The sequence below is a fragment of the Podarcis filfolensis genome (assembly GCF_964270895.1).
Source record: "Podarcis filfolensis genome assembly, chromosome: 2".
Classification (NCBI taxonomy): domain Eukaryota; kingdom Metazoa; phylum Chordata; class Lepidosauria; order Squamata; family Lacertidae; genus Podarcis; species Podarcis filfolensis.
Genome location: NC_139605.1, coordinates 71,489,558 through 71,508,644, shown reverse-complemented (window position 1 = coordinate 71,508,644; position 19,087 = coordinate 71,489,558). Strand labels below are relative to the sequence as shown.

The following is a 19,087-nucleotide window of genomic DNA, read 5'->3' as shown; positions in this document are numbered from 1 at the left end:
AATATACTCCCATTTCTACATTTTCTGCAAATCAACTTTAAAATATTTTTTACAAACTTTAACACACATATGCAGAGTGAGGGAGAAGGTACAATAGGTAGATTTGTTAGGGCATCATGTAGTCACAGGGTTGGGTTCATTCTTGTTGATGAAGGCAAGAGCAAAATGCTCTTTGGGAAGTGAGTGGCTGCCATTTAGTTTTGCAGAGCCACTAAATTTGAAAAGTCATTGGAGTATCACCAAGGATAAGAAACAACAAGAACTAAAGAGCCCATTTCCCACATAACCATAAGTAGTAGTACTTAACTACTACCAGCCTATATAGTGATGGAACAACTAAGCTACAACCATAACAGAAAAGAAAAAGTATAGAGAAAAGAATCAGTTGCAGTCCCTATTAGGGAGAGGCCCCAGGGACAAAACTCTCTTCGGGTAAGTACCAATTGTACTATTTATAGTGGGCATCAAGCAGTCACTGGGTTGGGACATATCACAGCTTTCCCCATTAGGGTAGGTCTCAACAGCAACAGATTAGAGCAGGCATAGGCAAACTCCGGCCCTCCAGATGTTTGGGACTACAATTCCCATCATCCCTGACCACTGGTCCTGTTAGCTAGGGATGATGGGAATTGTAGTCCCAAACATCTGGAGGGCCAGAATTTGCCTATGCCTGGATTAGACCTTTAAAGCCTGTTGAAGGACCTTGAGGTGATATCCACTGAAGCAAATAAGTCCATTTTATAATGTCTGGCAAATGTGCTATGCAAGGACCATGAAGCCACCCAGCAAATTTCTGACAGTGGAGCATTAGTGGAAAAGGCAGCTATTTTGCTGCAAACCTGGCAGAATGTGAGGATAGGAAGAGGAAGATTTTTATTGGTCCTTTTTCTGATTTTTTTTTCAGGTGAAGAAAGCAGGGAAGAGAAGAAGCAAAAAAAAGAAGAAGATAGGAACAACATTTCTGAGGGAAGCAATCTGAGTAAGGTGCGAGGAGAGAATGGGCTGAAGAGTGGGGGGAAATCAGCCAAGTTGAAAGAACTAAGGTACAAACAGAGGAGGTAAAGAGGGAAAACCCTGACCATGGGAAGAAGAATAGAAAGACTATAAAATGAAGATTACTGCTTTGCACAGGCAGGAACAGAAAACTAAGTGGGAGCTGCCCACTTTCCAAACAGCTTTTGTCTCCTGCCTTCAACACCAGGAATGCAGCCATAGCCCAACCCAGTGACCTCATGAATCTATGAATAAAGATGTTAAACGAATGTTTGTAGTGCTTTTTTCCTTTTTAAAAAAATGTTTAGGGGTACTTTCATTTTCCTACTTATATTAAAATACTGCCCCTCAATGAGGCCAAACTTAGATTCACAAAATATTTAGGGGTACGTGTCCCCCCAGAAAAAAGCACTGTTTGTGAGTATGCTTTAAAGTGTTTGGAAGAGGCAAAAAGAAAGAAGAAATCAGTGTTCAGTTGAGGGGGTATACTGGACGAGGAAAAGCAGGAACAAGCAAATATCACACCTGAAGGAAAAACCAAAACAAAACAGTATTCTTTGTTGTACTTCTACATCTGTAGGTGAAAGAAACTGGCTATTCCAAGGTACCAGTCTCTTCAGCAAGGAAAAGCATGAATGAGATTTCAAAGGATCTACAGTGGTACCTCGGTTTACAAACAGTCCTGTTTATGAAATATTCAGTTTATGAACTCCACAAAACTGGAAGTAGTGTTCCGGTTTGCGAACTTTACCTCGGTCTACGAACGGAAGCCAAACAATGGAAGGGGATCGGCAGCGGGAGGCCTCATTAGGGAAAGCGCACCTTGGTTTAAGAATGGATTTGGTTTAAGAACGGACTTCAGGAATGGATTAAGTTCGTAAACCGAGGTACCACTGTATTTAGAATACAAAAATATCACAGAATTTTGTATTTTCATGACAGGGAATCTTGATTCAGTATTCAATAATTCTAAACATTTAAGAAGGTACTCAAGACAATTACGACTACCTGATTTTAAAAATGTTACACTTGGACCAAATCCGCCACCAACTAATATTAAACCATTGAACAAGAAATATCCATTTTTCCACAATCCATAGCCTAGACATTTTGACTTCAATCTAATACATTCATCCCTTGAATAATTGTAAGTATAATTGGTTGACAAAGTTGGTTTCTCTGCGATCACTAGTGAATCCCAAAAGCCTGTGTATACATCAAGGTCTGTAGGGAAGACAGAAAAAGGTTATACTGCGGTCCATCTGCTAAATATATATGAACAACCAAATGTTAATATCATTTATGTGATGCTTACACAAGAGGCCTCTTTAAGAAGATTGACCACTATAAGCAAGTTCTACATCTTAATTAACAGTGATGTAGACATATAAAGCTAGTTTATGATACGGATGACTCGCAACAAAGCCAGGCAAGGTCAGTTAGTACTTTGAAAAGTCTATACTGAGTACTGTATATTTCTTTAAAATGTTAAAATTTGTAGACAAAATAAACAATGTCATAACTCTGATATTTTAATCATTCCTATTACTGCTCACTTCTCTTCAATCAATATGCTTGAACATATGAGGGAATTCAGCTGCACTGCTCACAGATTGTAAAAAGCAAAACCCCCACGATTTTTTTTTTAATTCTAAACCTATGCCCATCAACTTATGATACATGAGCCACAATGCATGTACAAATTCAACAGAAAAATGAAGATACTGAACACTGGGTACCACCCATAACAGCATTTGACAAGTTATGGCTTTGTTGGCATAAGATCAACTACTATTAAGCAATTGCTGCTAGCATGCTTTAAATCAAGACAGTAAATCCCACAGAAATAATGCAAAGCAATTCTTTAAGGCAATCAGACATTCAGTGCTGACAAAGGTAGCAAGAGATCTAGAACTTTCTGGGGATTTCTTTAATGCCAATGTAAGATATAAAAAGTTAACAGAAAAAACACATGGGTCTCTTAACAAAATGATTCTGTTCAGATTTCCAACAGCTCCATTCCATTCCTCTCTGTGACAACTGGGCATGCTCATTGCGCTGTTTTTGGGAACTTGCCTCATGAGGAGGGTTAAAGAGGATTTGTTTGTTTTTTGACCTTCTGCATATCTTAGGGTTCCCTGGTGATGTGATTCTTTCTTCTCTGAAATATTGCTTAGTATGTGACTGATTCTTGAAGGATCAAACTAAAGCACCATCTTGTTCAGCATCCTATACTGGCCATCTACAAGCAGGCCTTATTTCCACCTCTTTAAGAGTTTTTTTAAAAAAGCTTTTTTGGCACTTCTGCAAATCATTCATTTAACTGAGTTATGCTTGAGGGGGTAAGAAGTGTACATTTTTATAAAACTACAGAGGATCTTCATTATAACTGCTGGTGAGTTTAGAAAGCTGCTGCTGACTCTTCTAATTGCTTCTGCAAACTCTATGCAATTCTCAGAGTTCATCTAGGTTGCTACCTCGTTTAGATGCTGAAGCTATCAGAATTTTGTCAAAATATAAATATTCACCACAGCAGATCACAAGTAAATTGAGAGGCCAATGGCCTAAAACTTCCCAAATAAATACAGAAAGTCTGCATTAAAAGCCTTCAGATTGAAACATATGATCTAAAACCTTATGGTCTGTTGATCATGGATACACAGCAAAGTATACCTAAAGACTATTTAGTGTCCTAAAACAGAGTACTGTAAACTACAGTGGTACCTCGGTTTACAAACTTAATCCGTTCCAGAAGTCCATTCTTAAACCAAAACCGTTCTTAAACTGAGGCGCGTTTTCCCTAATGAGGCGTCCCTCTACCAGTGCCCTTCCACCGTTGGGATTCCATTTTAGACCAAGACACTATTTCCGGTTTTGCGGCGTTTGTAAACCAAATCATTCTTAAACCGGACTGTTCTTAAACCGAGGTACCACTGTACTGTGTTGCAACTGGTATATTGTAATTCAGGGCTTCTTTCTGTTCCAAACAAGTAGCATTTAATCCCTCTGTTGGGACAGTTGATCTTCAAAAAGTCAACAATGCTAACTCATTTAGTTGTCTTCTTCCCCAAATTATACATGAGCAACTTCTACGTAACAATAAAGATCAGCAGACTCCGAACCTCGTCCAGCTGGTCTCTTGCACACCCATTCTCTCTTTTCAGTACAGTAAACTTTACTGATAACACCTTGGTTTGACATATCAGCACATCTGTGCCATTTGTACCCCTTTGGGAAATCCAGCCTGTCAAAATATAATAAAAGAATTAATTAAGTAACTTCATCCGTACATGCCCATGTAATTTCTACATGATCATTGCTGATCACTGGTGACCACCAACTATTCTTTCTCCCAACTCGAATGGAGAGCGGATACCCCTTCTGAGCCAAGCTGGGAGTGTGCACTGAGAAGATAGTGCAGGCTGGCGGATCATTCAGTGCACTTTCTTAACCTGTCTGGGGAGGAAATTGCCTACTCCTCACTGAAATTGGGTGAGCAGGGTGCTTTAAAAGTGCCGATTGTGCTGGCTGACAACAGCAGGTGGGATGCACACTTACAAAACACTATTACTTCTGTTTTAAGAATGCTCCTGGCAATTACACTGCGAGAAGTGAGGTTACAGGGAACCAGACAGAGGGCCTTCTCGGTAGTGGCGCCCACCCTGTGGAACACCCTCCCTTCAAATGTGAAGGAAATAAGCGGCTATCCTATCTTTAAAAGACATCTGAAGGCAGCCCTGTTTAGGGAAGTTTTTAATATTTAACACTGTACTGTTTTTAACATTTGACTGGGAGCCGCGTAGAGTGGCTGGGGAAACTCAGCCAGATGGGCGGGGTATAAATAATAAATTATTATTATTATTATTATTATTATTATTATTATTATTATTATTATTATTATTACACTACATCATCACATGATGCATTCTGGCCCAACTGCTATGAAAGAACAAAGGGTTTTTGTTGTTGTTGTTAAAGAAGCAAGGGAGGGTAAAGTTAAACAGCTTAGACATTTTACTGAAATTCCTACTCCTGAAAGCACTCAAACCCTAGCTTTTTTTCCATTCCAAGCATACTTGTTATAAGAACTTTGTATCTGATATAACTTTTTAGAGGAAGAGGTGGAATAACTTAAGGAATTGATTGGCAGTACCTTCTAGTAAGAAATGAACACTTGCACAGATGGCCTTTTCAGATATTTTAGCACCAGTGGTCTGACTGGTATAAGGCAGCCATCTATATTCCTATGATTCCAGCCAAGCAAGCATTTAAGCAAGGCCACTAATGCCTATGTCTTTGGGTACCATACAAAGAAAGAAGAAGAGCTGACTAATGGTTCTCAAAGTCTTGATATTTTCTAATACTCAGATCATACAAGTGCATTACCACCACCAAAGCCAGTGACATTATATGATACGTGAGAAAATCAAGCAGCCATGCCTCAACTTTCCTACTAAGTGCAACATATTGTGATATGGTAGGAAAGCAACATGTCTGGCCCAGCCTTTAGGTTTGAGCCAATAGCAAAACAACAATTTAAACGTGAGTGGAAAAGGGATAAGGGTTGGCCAGATGTAGAACACAGCTTAACCCTAAATATTTATTCACTACCCTGTGCTTAGAAAAAGTAATTTTGTCATGTGTTACTTACTCATACTTCCATAACTTTCTCCAGACTCTACCTCTACGCTCTCTCAGTCTTTCCCTGACCTGTTCTCAGTATTTTGTAGTAATAAAGACCACTACTTGATACCAAATGAGATCTGCGTACAGAAGTTCCAGATACTGTGTTTATTATCCTTGATGAGTCTTTTCATAGCTGTTTGCAAACATGCAATACACAGCTGAGATCTGCTTAAACTGCCAACAGTTATGGATTGGGCCCACTCATTATACATACCATTGCAATGTACTTTCTGCATTGTCCTCATGTGACCAAGCCCAGACCTCATCAGAGTTTATATCTTGCAGTCCTAGCCATGTTTTTTCTCTAACAAACTTTTGTATCCACTCCTACAATTGAAATCAGGATGAGGAATAAAAACAGAAATAGCTAGGCAGTACTGATTTTTAAAAGCAGTGCATGTGTTTTCACAATTAATGAAAAGATGATCACTTTGTTCCCATTCCAGCTGCAAATGCTGCTTCTGATATTAAACTGGTGTTGGGTTATCTTGCGCAGGTATCATTAAAGCCGTTAGAAATTATATGATTTTAGTACTAGGATAAACAATGAGCAGAGTTAAGATCTGGATCTTCAGTACATACTGTATTTATTATGAGGACTACCTATTCAACTGTGATATACAAGCTCTTTAAAACCTCTTCCTAGCTTGGGTCAAAGATATCTCAAGGACCATTTTCCCCCACCTGAATCTGCCCAAATGTTAAGATTTTTTACAGAGGTTGTCCTTTGTGTCCTACCAGCACCTGAAAGAGGACAACTGATGGAAGAGTAGTTCCAGCTCTATCAATTGTCATTGATTGGCAGCCATTTCATCTGGCTGCGATAGAGGGAGAGATGGGAAGAACAACACCCTCTGTGGACTGTGCAGAGAGACCAGCTTCAGTTGGCTCCTCCTCGCCCTCAAACAGGTCATTAAAATAACTTTGTAAGTTTAAGACTAAGTGCCAGATTTTGCTTTTCCTAGTCCCTCATCTCTCCTCCTCTCATGCTGCGTCTTTTAGACAGGAAGCCTGCAGGGAGGGACTGTGCTGTCTATTGTTGAACTTATCTAAGCCACCTTGGAAGCCTTTTTGGCTGAACAGCAGGGTTAATACATAAGGAGGATCTTTGTGCAAAATTAGACATTAACATATGTATCACTTACTGAGCCAGGAAGGACAAACATAAATCAGATGCTCATTCAACTAATCATTTAGTTATGTATACCTTGGTGTTCTGCATGTCACTGCTCATCCCTACCATATTAGGCTTACAAAGACACACAGTGGAATGGAAAGGTACTTTAAGGCATGAATAAAATAGTAATATAGAAGTGGGCACTTGTATCCTGTAGGGCCAAGTTGATCTATTCTTGCTCGTGTTATTGTTTGAAATGCATGTGGTAGCTCTTGTTCCTACATCTGATGGATGTAGCCTATCTCCTTGCTCCTACAATCCCAGGGAAACTAGCAGCTGGAGCACTGTTCTTTCCAGAAAGGATGGGAGGAAATAAGCTCCCTTCAGCTGCTCCTTCTCTGGCCAATGGATGGGGTTGATTGGTCTTACCCTTGTCCCAATTATCTTTCTGAGAGGCGGGGGGAGCAGCCTCCTAGTGGCCTTTGGTCCCCTGGCCAACAGCAGAAACCAGAATGTGCTGCCCTTCAGCTGTGCAGTCCCTGAGCAACAGTGCTATGGATTAAAACCCTCTGCTAGCAATTCAACCGTGGGAACAAAATTCTTTGGACCAGCAAAGCACCATGAATGGCTGGGAAGGAGCAAGCAAAGCTAAACAATGTGTTGCAGAGCAGAAGAAGAAGTTACATGACAGAGTGTGTGTACCTGGCTATGGTATGTACTGGCAATAGCAAGGGCCAGTAAAACAGCTTGCAGAAGTAAGCTAGTATGAAGTTTTGCAGGCCAGTAACTTGCAGGTTTGTTCATAAGGCTGCGGTAACATGTGATCTGGGCATTCTGCATTTAGGTCCACACATGAAATGTTTCCCTCTAAAAAGGTGGGGGGTGAGGGCAGAAGTGAATGCGTGCAACAAGCTTTCAGGCAGAGAATCCAGATGAATATTGCCTTCTATGTGTGTCACGTAGAGGAGCATGTACTAATTCACCATGTGGACAGGTATGAACCAGCCTTCTCAGGTCTTACCATTTAAAAAATGATAATTGAGGTTCTGGGGATTCTTACAGCAATTTTTTTTTTTTTTAATTTTTATTAGTTTCAATTCCTTATACCACATCAAACATTAAAACAACAAAAAAGACATACAAGACACACAAACAAAAAAACAAAAATAATAATAATAAAAGAAAAGAGAAACATTACATTACATGAGACACCAACAAATTAACTTACAGTAACTAAATAACTAAATCACACAACAATAATTGACTTCCCTTCAACTCGGTTTCGGAATGTGTTATAAAAAGTTTTCTATCTGCAGCAATTCTTTACAACAGCATCACTAAAGGAACTTTCATCAGCTTGGAAAGAATAACATAAAAGTGTAGAAACATTTTTTTACTGTATAGTGCCTGCAATATTAATAAAAAAGTACAGCATTCTTCTGAATTGTGATACTTCTACATAGGTGCTAAAGTTCTGGAAGTACAGGCCAATTAAGACAAGAGTCACTAATGGTAAAATAGCCATACCAGATCATCTTGGTCTTCAATCCATAGAAGTTCAGCAGCCCTAAAACGACTGCAGGAAGAATTGGCTTCTTCCCAGCGTTTTTCAGCATCAATATGGACAGAGAAATAGTAACAGTATCTGTTCCAGTAGCGCCATTTACCCATATCGGGACATCTCTGGCTGACTGTGCCTTTAAAAACAAATGCACAAAAAGCCACTTCATACTCATGCCAAAACAAATATGCAAAACATTTACCCTGTGCAAACAGAAACTTTCCAGTCTCAAGAAATTCACTCTCATGATATCAACAAAAAATAAAGGGATGGCCTGTAGAAAAAGACAGAAAAACTACGTTTTCCAGAGAACTGTGGATTTGGTAAAGATTAGCTCAAATTCAGATTGGGGTGGGGGGAATAGCTCCTCTTATTCCAATTCAAAGAGAATCCAGGGGGTGCCAATCACTAGTTTCCACAACCATCATGATTCACTGGGGCAGAAATGTGTATCTGATCTGTGAACAACACACTGCATAATATTTATTCTGCTTGGAGGCTTTTCCCAATTCATTGCAATGTAGAAGTCATATTCAGAGAATGGTTCTGGTTACAGAACTGGCTAAACTAGGCATTAAATTTGCATGCAATCATCTCTGAAAGGATGAGCAAGCACTCAAACAGTGCTAGTGCAGCCACTCTTAAGGCATGGTCCTAGTCTCCATCATTCAAAGGATGTTACTAACAGCATGAAAATCTGCTCTGAACTGAGTTAAGCAACTACATGACAAAATGTGCACCACGGCACATGGGGAAACAGCAGTGTTCTGTTTCATTTCCATTAAAATGATCCTGAAAACAGAGAAGCATTTAGGGATATTTTGAAGACCCACTTCAGCCACAGAACAAAGACAGCAATATTTCATATAAACTAAATTTATTTATTTATTTTTGTTTGTTTTTTAAGCTTACTTTCTGAACACCTCTCTATAGAGGATGTGTCTCTGCAGAAGGCTTTCTCATCACAGAAACCAGTCAACATGTTACAAAGGGCATTCTCTCTGCATGGTGGACATTCTTCCCCACATCCATACCCGTAACGTCCTGGTGAACAAGCTAGAGTGCAGAGAATTTAAATATTTTTAAAGTAACAAAGCAGGCTTGGACATCTATGTATGATAATAATATTCCAAGCTACAAATACACAGGGAAACATATAGGGAGGAATTCAACATAGTATTAAGGAGATCATTTTGTCAGCACAAGAATTTCTGCTTGCCTGATGGAACGAGTTCTCCTCTCCTCCCATGTACTGTTCTAGGGATTATCCTGACCTCCCCATGAGCAAATTTGGGGGGACATGTGGGGAGGATGGAGAAGCCACATCATGCTATCAGAAGTCGCTGCATGGGCTTTCACTAGGTGGACTGGTCAGCTGAATCCAGCCCTAATAAATTCTTTTTTCACAGTAAGATTCAGTGTTTTACCACAGCAACATGCTTTACCATGGACAAACTACTGATTACTATCATACCTTGGATCTCAAACACCTTGGCTCCTGAACAAATCAGCTCCCGAGTGATTGAAACCCAGAAGTGTTCTGGTTTTCGAACGATTTTTGGAAGCCAAATGTCCAGCGCAGCTTCCGATTGGCTGCAGGATGCTCCTGCAGCCAATCAGAAGCTGTGCCTTGGTTTTTGAATGGTTCCAGGAGTTCTGTTCGAGAACCAAGGTACAACTGTATCTTGTCAACGGTAAAGGGAGTCAATAACCAATGAGTGGGTATCCCAAAGAAAATTTTGCCACACCAAGCAGCCCAACTGGGACCTGTAAAAAGACCATGACCTATAGAAGACTGTTCAGAAGATACTGCAGCCCTCAAGATGAAAAATTCTGTTTCAGAAAGAAGTAAATAAGCACTACTAAAACTGTAAATAATTACAGCAGTGTTAAATTCTGAATCATCACTTCAGCTTATGGAATTATATCCATTCTGGATGCTTTGTCTCAGCCTGTGTGAAATAAATCACAGAGTGATGTACTAACAAGGTTGAGCAGAGAATGCATAATTAAACTATTCCAAAACATCATGGGATCTCCTCCTTTCTTATCTGTACTGATTATTAAAACCTGTATATATTCCCAACACTTCCAGGTGCTTCAAACTCAAAAGCTAAGCAGCATTTTCTCATTCTCAGCTGAACATAGAACAGTAAGCAGAAAATCATATCACTACAGTGAGAGCAACTGGAGATGGCTCAGCATTATTTTAAAGCAGCAATCAAATAGAAAACATAAAAAACCCTGAGTATTACTGTGACAGGTGCAAAGCAGGTAAACTGTATAAAAGTTCCAATAAACCCCTAGAATACAATAGGATGTATGACTGCCCTGAGAAAGCCACAGAACAGCAACAAAATATATGGGTCATTTGTGAGGAAAGTACTGTGGTCCTCTGCAACTACATGGAGACACTGTGGGCAACACAACCCTCAAAGAATAATATAAGCATATGGATATTTAGCACCTTTGATACAGAAGAAATACAAAGTGCAATAACTTACTTTATCATCCAAGTGCTAGGCAACAAGATAAATAGAAATTTACAAGAAGAAAAAATACAGAATCAAACATGTTAGGTTGTAAAATATCAAAATGCTGGCAAGGCTATGCTATGTCTGCCAGCTCCAGTTTCCACAGCTTACTATATCTCTTGGGCCTTTATTTAACCTCCCATACCAATTACATTCTACTACATTTGTCTTTTATTTTCTACTATGCTCCCTCTTCTTCAGTTTGTCTATCTTTGTCAATTTACTTTTCTCCATTTCTCTCTTTGTCTCCTATGCTGTGTGTGCTCTCTCACTAGTGCTCTCTCTCTCTCTCTCTCTCTCTCTCTCTCTCTCTCACACACACACACACACACACACACACAATGCATGTCAGTATTGTATCACCGTTATCATATTTCCCCCTCCCCCAATTTGGTTTGCTTCTTATGCTTCCTAGCTCAATCTCTCTTAGATCAGTAGTTCTCAAACTGTGTGCCAAGTCCCATGGTATAATATGAGGATACCCCTCAAAAGCATGTTAGCACTTTTTGAATGGCTCCTGGAATGCATTAGGATGGGTTGGAACCTGCAAGCTTCAATATAAAAAGCATGCTCTCAAGTTTATTATTTAGCAGAATACTGAGCCATCTCAATGTAACATGGGGTACAACTAGCATGGCTCCTCCAGATGATCTCGGTGTTTGGGCTGGGATATTAGGGTTCAGACACTCCTTATGGTAACCTGGACTCAACCTGTTCAGGGCTTTGGCTATTGACATAATATATGAACCCGACCCAGTAGCATATAGGCAGCCAGTCCAGATGTTTTAGTGGAGGTGCTACATACTGTTGGCTTTCTGACCCCATCTACAGTCTAACTGATGCTTTCTTCACCAGCTGGAGCTTACAGAGTAGGGCAGTACTACATACTGTGCATTACAGTAATCCAGACTTGAAGTTACCAATTCATGGACTACAGTGGCCAAGTTATCCCAATCCAAATACGGGCGTAGCTGGTGTACTAGGTGAAACTGCTAGGGACATTTGAGCCTCTTGTGTCTAGGTGTATCTAGGAGTACTACCAAGTTACAGACCTGCTCCTTTAGGAGTGCAACCCCATCCACAAATTTTGTTGGCTCCCACCCCCACAAGGAATCACTTTATAGGGAAAAAAACTAAATTTGGTCAGTCTTTAAGCTCCACTGGTTCTGATCCTTCACAATATTTCCAGGACATTTCAAACTTCTATTTGGAGCTATTATAGCCCAGAATTTTGAATCTTTACTCAGCATTCCAGTGCACCAAACAACTATAAAAACAGAAATGATCCTTACCGGTCTTCAAGTGAAATACATGATGCCTCACACCTGATACCATTTCCATTCCTGTGACAAGAAAATGTTTGTCTGGCCAGCTACTTATTCCAGTACAGTTCTCTCTTAATATACAATAGAATCTTGCTTCCTCAAAGTTTTTGTACACAGCCAGGGGGTGAACAGCCAGCATTATTTTCCCAGGGTAATCAATGAAAATGTCAGGACCAACTTTTTAAAAAAGAAGAGACAATTTAGTAACATGATTATAATTTAGTAACAAGATTACTGACAGCAAATACAGCATGAATTGCTATATGAAAGAAAGCAAATTTAGGAATCTTAGTCACTACAATTAATCATACTTACTCTGGGCAAATTCAGATTCATAATCATAAAACAGAGCAAAAGGTTACGTGATCCTATGATGAGCATTTATATTGTATAACAATCAAATATTCCAATCAGTACCTATTTCTTTTTCACAAACATAGAAATGTTGCTCAGTACATGGTAATGCCATAAGTCTGCCTCCTCTAACCATCATAACACATCCATTTGCTGTGGCAGGAAAGTCCCATAACCTGATTAAAAATATAAAAAATAAGCTGGTAGAATTAACAATGCAGTTTCTTTATACACTCTGCCTTACAAAATTAAAAAAACCCCAACAACTGAATATCCCATACATTTCTGTACTCTTTACAGCAGTATTCCTGAGAATGCAGAACCAATTTGTTTACTTCAGAGGGCGCCTTTATAATGTTGTATGTTGTCTAATTAAAAGCAAACAGGAAACTTTTCTAGAATATGTAGAAAATACTGAAATCTAAAAGCAGAATGCAAACAAAAAGCAGGTGGCATAGAAATTAGGGACATCTCTGAGAGTCCAGTTCCCAAATTAAAACTGAATGGATGGAACAATAGCTCAACACTAAACATAGTAGTGTGGTGTCACAGGAAAGTGGGACCAACTGCCTTTATATTACTGAACAGAACAAAAATCCAGTTATACTGATAAACAGGCAGCCCCCAGTTTACGCATGTTCAATATGTGCACGACCATGTCTATACAAATCATGCCAAACGTGGAAGTGACCTGGAAATGCCATAAAGACATCACTGAAAGGGTGGAATGGAGGCAAGGGCAGAATGAGGTGTTTGCAGGCTTTTTCAATGGTTTTCTTTGGTATGCAAAATGTTAACGGGAGGCGACCTGTAAATTGGGAGGGGAGATTTCCCAAAACTAAGAAATTAATAAATGTCAGAATCTAGCTAATAATTGGATAAGGAATGGAAAATGCAACCTGCTGAACTGTGCCAGATGTGGAATCCCTGGGTTGGTGCCTGGTAACTAGGTGCAGAGCCATTAAAAACCAATACCAGGGCCATTAAGGATTTTGGCAATACAAATGAACTGTCCTCTCCACCACCCATCCTGGTTCTGAGGAGTGGATAGAGGCAGGACAATTAACAGGAGATGGGATGGGGTGACTAGAAAAAGAGTAATTTCATAGGAGGCTTGGGTTTTGGGTGAGAGCTCTGCTGGGAAAGAGAACAAAGGTCAGACCCCAAGAACTGCTGGGCGGGCAGAACCAACTTAGCTGTTGCCGGGAAGAGGCTGCATTATGCGACAAGGGGCCATGACTGACTGCTGCTTTGGAACTAAGCTTGCTGAAGCTATGGGGGGTGGGGGTGGGATGAGAGACATTCTTAGGGTAAAATGTTCTGCACCCCCTCCATTGTAGATTTCCAGGGGTAAATGTGTTAATAAACCAAATTTCTTAAAGACACTAGACTCCACTGTCTTTCCAATGGAAACGCAATCCTGGGTAAGCTCCTGGAATCTCACACTGCACATGGAGATTATGGTAACATGTAACAATATTATTGGACGAAGACAGTCACAAAAGAATGCGGGGGGGGGGGGAATGTATATCTTCCAGAGAAGAACTCTCTCCGTCAGTCTGTAGGCCTTACCTTCCAAAATGCTTCTCATCACCAAAACCTTCTTTAGCATCCTCTTCTGATGACAATTTGAGAGTTATAACTGAGCAAGAGTGTTATTAAAAACAATGCTCAAGAGGTACTATGGAAGTATCTATGGAACTATGTTCTTTTCCTGCAACTGCTGAAATTGAATGCTTACCAGGAGTAGTGTAATGGATCAACAGCTTCTCGATCGCCACTCCATTTCCATATACTTCCTTCCTGTAGCAAACCAATCCAACTCTGACTTTCCATCATAGTATTAAGCCACTTCTAGAAAAAGAAATCTTTTTTAAAAACAGCTTATCAAATTTAAGACCTGAACAAATATCTGGAATCTGTATTGGGATGGATGGAATTCAACAGGTACTGTTGGTTGATGACAGATGCAAGCTACAGAACCCTGCTAGACAAAGGATCCTTGGGATGGCTTATGCAAAGTCATTAAAAGACAAAGGTGTTGATTGGCATCCGTTAGCACATCAAAGGAAGGGTCTCAGAAGGGTAGTCAAGGTGATAGGGAGGGAGCAGGCTGTGGTCACATGAGAAAAATGTGCCTCTAAAAATGTTCTTGGGATAGGGAGGAGTTGTTTGGAGTAGGAATGCGCTGGGAAGAAGGGAAACAAAAGCCAGAAATAATCTTGGCAGGCTGACTGAAGTGAGGCTGGGCTCCAGTGCTGCACTGCTGTGGGGAACACACCCCTCTTGCAATGACTCCTTCCATCTAAATTCAGGTGTTAAGTATGTGAATAAGAAGGACGTGGGTGGCGCTGTGGGTTAAACCACAGAGCCTAGGACTTGCCGATCAGATTTGCGGGAAGGTAAACGGCGTTTCCGTGCGCTGCTCTGATTCGCCAGAAGCGGCTTAGTCATGCTGGCCACATGACCCGGAAGCTGTACGCTGGCTCCCTCGGCCAATAAAGCGAGATGAGCGCCACAACCCCAGAGTCAGTCACGACTGGACCTAATGGTCAGAGGTCCCTTTACCTTTTATGTGAATAAGACATATTTCTTAAAGCTACAACAGCTTCCGCTGCGTCTTGATTCTCAAAGGAGCACAAATTCTGGTTGGGCACCTAGAACTGTCCTGGAATCTTGCTACTGCTCGGCAGTCAGCAGGGTAGTGCTCAGCCTTTGTAACAATACTTAAAACTCTCGTACAGGCATTACAGCTCTTCAGCCATGTACTTCAGGCCTTGATGGTAACTAGACTGATACAAGCAATTTTCCTCCCACAATTCCCTAGAAGCAATTCCCTAGATTGCTTTTTAGCACCAGCTAGTATACTCAAACGCAGCAATTGCAGTAGACTCATCTTGACGTTATCAGGGCCAGTTTATCAGTGGGCTGGTAAATCTTTTAAAGGAACTGATGTAACTGATGAATTAACCTAAACTGATTAAAGGGGGGGGGGGGAGAATGCTACTCATCACAGCACCTATACACTGGGCTAGATATAGCAGGACTTTCAAGGTACAAATCTACTTTGTTTTTTTCTTGAGAGGGAGTACTATTAGTTTTCTTTAGTTCTTAGCCATCCAGCTAGCCTTTTCCCTCCCTCTGTTGTACCTTAGTGCATGTACCTAGCTTGGCTAGAGAACGGTCTAGGCTCTGCTCGCCAGTCTCCCAAACGACCTGCCAGCCAGTCCCATTTCTGAAGCTTACATGCCTTCCACACCCTTCTGCCTTTTTGGCTTGAGCAATAGGGAGAGAAAACCATCTTCAATGGTCAGATTTGGCTTATGAATCTCCAGCAGCCTATTACATCTTCAGTCTAATTGATTACATATCTGATGAAATGTAAAAAGTTGCAGTGCATTAAACCTAAATTAGTCAGTTTTAAATGTACTTATGCCTGTTCTTTTCAATGATCTGATGTGTATGATTGGGTTTTTGCCTTTTTGAAATATTTCCAGCTCCTTTTCCTGAAAACAGGAAGAAAGGTAGCCTAAACTGAAACTAGCAATGTTTAAACCTTTTACAGTAGTGGTACCTCGGGTTACATACGCTTCAGGTTACACACGCTTCAGGTTACAGACTCCGCTAACCCAGAAATATTACCTCAGGTTAAGAACTTTGCTTCAGGTTGAGAATAGAAATCGTGCTCCGGCGGCACGGCAGCAGCGGGAGGCCCCATTAGCTAAAGTGGTGCTTCAGGTTAAGAACAGTTTCAGGTTAAGAACGGACCTCCGGAACGAATTAAGTACTTAACCCGAGGTACCATTATATGTCTTTTTGTTGTCTCAAATTTATCCTTGCACTGAAGTACAATACCTTTTCCTTTTCATTGTCAATTTTGACAAGGTTGACATCCTTGTAGTATGAACACTGCACGCTTGCCTGTGCGTACTGCTGTTTCCTTTTCTTTTCAAAATAATAGCAGTGTCCGTCATAAAACCACCATGGGGCATTTTGTGGACATTTTGGATTCCTGATGCCTGAAATGAAGAAAATTATAAGGAAACTAATGCTGATCTCTTATGTCAAGTGAGAACTGAACCTTTCTCTATAGTTGAGGATCATATCCATGACTGGATTTCTCCTCCAACTTGCTCCAAAAGACAGGTATGCCATCTGTAGTGGGCAGCCTGACATCTTGCCTGCTCCAAAAAAGCAGCTTCAGGCACAGCTCTGCTTCTCTCTGTTATTATTCTTATTCTAATTATTAAGTGGTGAGTGTGTGATCTTTCCACGGGAGCATTTGATTGGCAGAAAGTGCATGGTATTTCACACATAACTGGTGCAATTACTCCATCTTCCAGTGAGGGGAGATTTTTGGTTATGTTCCATCTTCCCAGGATTTTTCCATTATTTGTTTGTCCTCTTGCTTGTAGATATAAATGCACCCCTTCCTTGTGACAATGGTTCTGTTTGTTTTCTTCTTAGAACACAACCACTACCCAAGTTTTGCAAATGTCTAAACGATTTGGTTTCACTAGCGGCTATTTTAGCTATTTCTAATATCAGAGAAAGAAGACAGGCTGACTCAACTGCCCTCCAGTAAGATTATTTATTCTTTTCCATACAGCCTTAGCTATATCACATGCTAAACTAAAGCATCATAGCCAACCCAGCAGTGCAGCAGCTTTTAGTACTCCAAGTGACAGGAACACATTCTGACAGATATTCAGTCAGTTAGACTACAGTCCTTTATGTATTTACCTGAAAGTAAACCTCACTCAACTCAGTATGCCTAAATTTTTATTAAACATGAATAGTTTACTAGGACAGGTCACAATCTTGCAGAAACTAGAGGTGTGCCAAACCATTCATTTTATTTTCATTAATATTTTCATCATGAAGCAAAGGCTCATGTATAATGCAGATATTCTGAAGCAAAAGTTGGTTGCAATGTTTGCCATTATACTATTTTCTGAGGTTTCACAACTGTACACCCTTTTCTTCATTCAAAAGCACTACCAGTTACACAGATAAATTTGCACTGAATGGAATCATGCTATTTTAACATGTTTTTCGGTTCACATTACCAACTGTATTTGCATCTGTTTGCATTTACTTTCTAGAGCTTTTCTACTGAAGTTCATACTGTATCTAGCCTTTTGTTTTATAGGGCCAAATGAGCTGCCTCCAGAGATATGTAGTTTTAGTCATCATGCCTTGTCTCTAAGCCTGTCTCAAAAACGTTTCCTTAAAAACAGCACCAACAAATCTCATAAGCATTTTGTAGCAACATCACCACATTGTATCTGCTTTTAAATAAGCATCTTTTTGTATTTTCCATTTTTTTCTGTCATGGAGACTAATGAGCGCATCTAGCAAATACTGTATTCAAATTGCTTGTTTTTAGTTTTGAGAAATGGCACAAACAAGAAAACTTCTATTTTGGAAATAAGAAGGGTAGAGGGTGTTGTGGGTAAAAAAAGTTCATGCAGATTGCACATGCTGGCGAGCATATTCAAAACATCATGTTACAAGGAAAAATCTAAGGATGGAATTTTTTAAAAAAACCCAACTACTTAGTTATTTGAGCAAGTGGTCTCATATGCATTTCATCCTGTTGTGGTTTTACAGTTGGTTGAATTCAGTGGAAATACCCTTAACCTCCCCTGTAAATTAATCTGTTATTTGCAAGGGTTCTACCAAGGCTTAAAGTCAACCAAAATTTTCCATAGGAAGACAGCTCCACCCTTGCAAAATAAACATTCTAGATTTTCATTTGTGCTTATACAGTGGTACGTCTAGATGCGAACGGGATCCGTTCCAGAGCCCCGTTCGCATCTAGAAGCAAATGTAACTAGCGACGGCACGACTGCGCACGCGCGGGTCGCTTTTCGCCACTTCTGTGCATGTGCGTGACGTATTTTGAGCGTCTGCGCATGCACAAGCGGCGAAACCCGGAAGTAATGCGCTCTGTTACTTCCGGGTTGCCGCGGAGCGCAACTCAAACGCGCTCATCCCAAAGCACATTCAACCCGAGGTATGACTGTATATAAACAAAAAACCCCAAACAAATCTGTTCAAAGTAATACTGTACCTAATTCACACAGTTCACCTTTGAACTGGCCAATACACTGCATCCTTTCTGGGCACTTGCCATTTACTGAATTACACCTGAATCCTCCATAGCATTTTTTACAATTGGATGCACAGTTATAACCATAGAAACGAAAGTTACATTCTGTGTAGAGAATCAGATAAACATTATTACACACTTAAAACAAAATCATACGAAACCTCAGAGAAAGCTGAGAAGCAACCAAATGACGTCACCATCTAGCCAGCTTCTGCACAGAACCAGCTGATCTAAATGTTAATATGCAGAAGGGGTTGTGGGAAATAGGGGAGTTGAGGACCTTGAGGCATCTGACATTAATAAAGCTGAAGGCTGATGTAACAGCTTACTTCATTTTAAAAAAAAACAAAGATCACGTAAGTTGAATTCCACCATTCCCAGTGAGAAAGCCTATCAAACCAT

The 19,087-nt window shown here is 40.3% G+C and overlaps 1 protein-coding gene across 10 annotated transcripts in view; it reads right to left on the bottom strand.

Annotated features, from left to right (window-relative positions):
• LOC310756365 (uncharacterized protein) overlaps positions 1 to 19,087 on the bottom strand; it is an 82,367-nt gene that overhangs the window by 42,852 nt on the left and 20,428 nt on the right. For all 10 annotated transcript variants that reach the window (XR_014544836.1, XR_014544837.1, XR_014544838.1 and 7 more), the window contains 10 exons: positions 18,647 to 18,790; positions 16,426 to 16,589; positions 14,312 to 14,424; positions 12,634 to 12,746; positions 12,184 to 12,393; positions 9,270 to 9,413; positions 8,324 to 8,493; positions 5,894 to 6,006; positions 4,116 to 4,237; positions 2,002 to 2,217 (listed from right to left, as the gene is read on the bottom strand). Coding sequence is in view for 7 of the 10 variants with exons in the window: in XM_083600193.1 (XP_083456319.1) it covers positions 2,002 to 2,217; positions 4,116 to 4,237; positions 5,894 to 6,006; positions 8,324 to 8,493; positions 9,270 to 9,413; positions 12,184 to 12,393; positions 12,634 to 12,746; positions 14,312 to 14,424; positions 16,426 to 16,589; positions 18,647 to 18,790 (1,509 nt within the window). In the remaining 3 variants the exon portion in view is untranslated. The remainder of the gene's footprint in view (positions 1 to 2,001; positions 2,218 to 4,115; positions 4,238 to 5,893; positions 6,007 to 8,323; positions 8,494 to 9,269; positions 9,414 to 12,183; positions 12,394 to 12,633; positions 12,747 to 14,311; positions 14,425 to 16,425; positions 16,590 to 18,646; positions 18,791 to 19,087) is intronic.